The sequence below is a fragment of the Salvia splendens genome, chromosome 17 (assembly GCF_004379255.2).
Source record: "Salvia splendens isolate huo1 chromosome 17, SspV2, whole genome shotgun sequence".
Taxonomy (NCBI): Eukaryota; Viridiplantae; Streptophyta; class Magnoliopsida; order Lamiales; family Lamiaceae; genus Salvia; species Salvia splendens.
Genome location: NC_056048.1, coordinates 9,821,618 through 9,826,652, shown reverse-complemented (window position 1 = coordinate 9,826,652; position 5,035 = coordinate 9,821,618). Strand labels below are relative to the sequence as shown.

Sequence of the window (5,035 nt, the reverse complement as noted above, 5' to 3'; positions counted from 1 at the left end):
TTGGGGTTGAGTTTCCGTTGTTGCTCGAGGTGTGGCTTGGCTCCTTCCTCTAGCCGGATGTAATGCATACACAAATCCGGGCTAATTCCCACCAAGTCTGTCAGCTTCCAGCCGATAGCCTTCTGATTCCTTCGTAATACTTCCAGTAACTTGTCTTCCTACCCTTGGGTCAATCGACTGTTTATAATGACGGGCATAGTTTTTTCTTCTCCCAGGAAGGCGTACTTTAGATGAGCTGGAAGGGGTTTCAACTCCTTCGCAAGTTTTAGCTCTTCGGTGGGCAGAGGGTTTTCTGCAGCTTCATCACCCAGTGGCTTTCCTTGATCAAGCTGCTTTGCTAGGCTGGATACTTGAGCTGTCTTACCCGACCCAGTTGGCCTTGGACGTTCGCAAAATTCTGTTATTGCTTCTGCGATGGCTTGGTCGTTCATTTCTCCAACCTTATTTGTCTCAAACCACTCTTATACTTCATTTTCGACCTCTTCATCTACAGCGGAGTCCGTGAACTGCCTATTTAAAAATTCTTCTTCTAAAAACTCCTGTACCAAGGGCTCAGTTACATCCACGGAATACACGTTCTCTCCGTCGGCTGGCCTTTTTATGGCCTCATCGATATTGAATGTATACTGCTCTCCCTTGAAGTCCAGACTGATCGTCCCATTGCGGACGTCTATGATAGTGCTGGCCATGGACAAGAATGGTCGTCCCAGTAGGACTCCACTCGACTCTTTTGTCGTGGGTTCTGTCATCTTGATTACGAAAAAATCAGCTGGGTATAGAAAGCTATTCACCTTTACAATAACATCTTCCAGAATTCCTTCGGGGTGAATACATGATCTGTCGGCCAACTGTATCATTATATCCGTGTCAACTAGCTTGTCCTCTCTCAGCTTCCGATAGATGGAGTATGGCAGAACGTTGATAGATGTCCCCAAGTCGCACATGGCGTGCTCTACCTGAATGTCTCCGATTGAAATTGGGAATGTGAACATTCCTGGATCAATGTTCTTGGAGGGGAGGTCACTTCTCTGGATTACAACAGAGACGTTCTCATCTGTAATCAGTCTCCCTTCCTCATTGACCTTTCCTGCCAGGTAGTCTTTAATGAACTTACTGATCGGGGGCATTTTTAACGCCGTTAAGAGCGGTATCTTTACATCCACGTCCTTGAACATGCTTGCCACATCGATTGTGGCATCTTTTTTTCTTGTCACCATTCCACGGTACGGATAAGGCTTAACCCTTTCAGTTTCTTCCTTCTGACCTCCTTCCGAGGCCTCTCCTCCCACCTTTTCCTTGCCTCTTTCTTCCACTTGACCACCTCTACTGGATTCTCCCTCTTCCTCACGGCTTGGTCCAGAATCAGTTGGTGGAGATATCGCAGGATGGCTGGGGCCTTGGTAGACCTTCCCTGACCGCAGGGATACTTCACTAATATTCTCATGACCAGGTGGTTGCATAGTGGCTTCATTTCCCTTTAACTTGCCCAACGATACTGCAACTTGAGAGAGTTGTTTCGTCAGCATTTCCAACGCCACCCGTTGCTCTTTTTGAGCCTCCTGGATTTCCCGCATTGCATCATTTGGATGGTGTGGTACCAATATTTCTACGTGGCTTTCGTTAGGGTGTCTGTTGTATCTTTGATTCGGCGGTCCTCCACTATAGTTGGGTTGCGGGTAGTCAGATTGCCCGTAGTGTTCTTGCTGATATCGCGGCTGGTTGTACTGTCGATTTCCCGGGTGCTGATTTCCCCGTAGGTGTGGTGGGATGTACATGACCATCTGGTTGTTCGGCTGTCTTCCCTGGTTGATAAACTGAGTAGCTTGGTGTTGGTACCCCCATTCTCCTTCCTGTTGTCGGCTTGACCAGTTAGGCTGTCCTCCACTTGACCAGTTCCCTTGAGGTCCACTTGACCAACCTGCCTGACCTCCTTGCATTCTATTCCCTCCAGTGTATGGTCTATTCAAGATTCGAGCTGGCCAGTTGGACTGCCCGTCAGAGGGTTGTACCAGTTGTCGTTGGCTTTGATTTTAATCAGTCAATCTGAAGTTGGGGTGGTCCTCCACGGAGCATCTCTCTGCTTCCCCTGGATCCAGTTGTCATTTGTATTCCAGTGGCCTATGGTGTTTACTTGCTCTACCTCAGGGGGAAGCTCGCAGTTATAGTAATGATGCTCTTCTGGCGGTGGCGGCTGCGGCACATACTGTGTCTCCTTCGGTGCAGGCGGTGGCGGCGGTCTCATTTTTTCTACTGCTTCCACCAGTTTCTTCTCCATCTGCTCAAATCGAGCCTCCAGCTTTTCATCATTGCGTGCCTCATCTGCGTGCACTGCTCCTCTTCTGTACTACCCTCGAGATGTTTCGTACGACCGCTTCGCCTCGATTAACCTTTCCAGTATATTCTTGGCTTGGCTAAATGCGGTTTTCGAGAAGTCCCCTTGAGCAGCGAGGTTGAGATCGTTCTTGCTGTCCACCGTGAGTCCGCCAAAGAAGATCGAGTAGATCTTCTTCTCTCTCAGCTTGTGGTTAGGGCATGCTTGAAGCAGCCCTTGGAACCTATCCCAGTACTGGCCGAGGGGCTCGTCATACTCCTGTCTGGCTTCTGTAATTTCCCTTTTTAGGGCACTTGTTTTTTATGTTGGAAAGAAACGATCGAGGAATATCATACGGAACTCAGCCCACGTCCTGATGGATCCTTCCGGCAGCCTTGACAGCCAGACACCTGCATCGCCCTTCAAAACAAGGGAATAGCCTTAAGCTTGTAATCTTCGGACGTGGATCCAGCTGGCACGGGCTGAATATCACAGTATCTACAGAATTCTTCCAGGAAAGCATACGGACATTCCTTCGAAAGGCCATAGAAATGGGACAAAACGGCTAGTACTCCTGATTTGATTGCGATGATCCGCATTCCAGGAGTAGCGGCGATGGCATGTGTGGGCTCTCTCTCATCATGAGCGTGTAAAGAGCCGATTTCTGGGTCGTCGGCGACAACGGCCATCTCTGCTTCCGTTCATTCTGGTGGTGGTGGTTGTGTTTTCTGCTCGGTGGATGCTGCTGCTTCTAATGCGGCTTTGCGACGAGTGATGACAACACCGGCTTCCTGGACTCTCCACTGAGTGTTAGTTCTTCTGTATATCAAGGGATGATTCCAGTAATCGCCTTGGTGGTACCTTCTCATCAACAGCAGGAAAAACAAAAAAAATGAGAAACAAAATTATATACACCTACGCACTACGCAAAACATAAAGTAACACCATGCTTCCCCGGCAACGGCGCCATTTTGGAAGGACTTGGAAAGAGGTCGAAAACACAAATAGAATGCGGATCAAGTTATATGGAATGATAACCGAACCGATTGGATCAGTTAGCAAATGTCGTTGCCACTTAATCAATGCAATCTAGCTCTCGCCCTTTCCGCCTTGCCAAAGTAATTTATAACTCCCAATTTTGCACAACTTTAACAGTAAAGCGGCAAGTTCGGGGTCGATCCCACAGAGAAGTTGGTGTGTCGAGTGTGTGAGTAGTGAACAGGAGGGTTGGCTGCTGCCATGCTTTAACTTGGGAGTTTTTAACTACTGGTTTTAATCTAGACAGAATTAAACTAGCTAGCTTGATCAATGGAAATTTAACTACTGGATCAAGTGAATTGCAGGTAATAACAGAAAAGTAAATGCGCGGATTAAAAGCAAAAATAACTTTGATTAAACTAAAAGTTGTGTACAAAGTGAAATTTAAACTAAGCTAACACTTTGGAATCTAAGAAAGCGGTAAAAATTGAGAAAAATCTCAGCGGGAAACTTAAGATAACGCTAACAGAAATGAGTATTCGGCAGCGCTCCCTTTCGGTCGCCCTTTAAACTAAGCTATCTAACTAAGCTAGAGAACTGAACTAAACTAAGCTACAGAGCTTAACTAAACTAAGCTAGAGAGCTGAACTACGCTAAATAACTAAGCTAAGCTAAATTAGATGGAAAGTAAAGTCTCAGATGCCTTCTTGTGGTGGCACACCCTCTATTTATAAGCTCGATTAGGCCGCCAGCTGGATAACGATCTTGACAGGGAATATTCGCTCATTCTGAGAGTGAGCGACTCATTGATTGTTACGTGTTGTTCTTCTAGAATGACGACGCTTTTTGGTAACAGATTCGTGACTCAGCTCCGTCCTTGCATCTCATATTCCAGCATGTGTCCCCTTCTAGAACGTCATCCTTGATAAAAGAATGGTGCGCTATTTCCAGCTAATTTGCTCACGTGCCAGCGGCCCCCACCTAACTGTTTGATCGCTCCCCCTTGATCAACTCCCCTGATTCATGGCGCCTTTTATCTCCTTTTGTACTTGCTTGATCAGTTCGGCCTTGCTACCTTGGTTAAGTGGTATTTCTGCACATTTAACACTTGTTTTGCGCGATAAACCGATCAAGTAGCATGTATTTCACCCTTAAACCGATGCATGAAATGAGCCTTATTAGAGCTGCGGCACTACCGGGCCGTCTTCATCCCATGATCAACCTTGCGAATCCAGTGAACTAGCCTCACCGTCAGAACCGCCTACGATTCCTGAGGTTAGTAATCCTGAGAATATTCCCACGGCTCAGCTTAATACTGACCATGTGAGACAGGATAATGAGACAAGTGAAGAACCAGGTGTGAGTGGCCAAATGTTTGAGCTACCACCAAGAAGCACAAGGGGTGTACCACCAAAAAGATATTCACCTGACTGGAAGGGACGCAAAACAAAGTACTCTATGGCAAACCTCTCGATTGGGCACCTCACTGAGATGGCTCGAGCCTTTGAAGTAGCCTTGTATGAAGAGGATCTTCCACGATCAGCGGAAGAAGCAATGAAGCACCAGCACTGGCGGGAGGCAATGAAAAAGGAGATGGATGCACTTCTCAGAAACAATAGTTGGGAAAAATGCAACCTTCCAGACGGAAAGAAACCAGTAGGGTGTCGTTGGGTGTTCACCATCAAATGATGGGCAGACGGAACCATCGAGAGGTACAAAGCACGGCTGGTGGCAAAAGGGTACACC

General features: G+C 47.1%; 1 protein-coding gene across 1 annotated transcript; it reads right to left on the bottom strand.

Moving 5' to 3' along the window:
• Positions 1-461: 461 nt before the first annotated feature.
• On the bottom strand, positions 462-1,781 carry LOC121774284. Its single transcript, XM_042171184.1, has one exon. It carries the CDS (start codon positions 1,779-1,781, stop codon positions 462-464), a length of 1,320 nt encoding a protein of 439 aa, XP_042027118.1.
• Between the last annotated feature and the right edge of the window lie 3,254 nt (positions 1,782-5,035).

What these genes read in the sequence shown, in the direction of transcription:
- LOC121774284 (XM_042171184.1), bottom strand. Translation starts at nt 1,781, where the DNA reads ATGGTCATGTACATCCCACCACACCTACGGGGAAATCAGCACCCGGGA.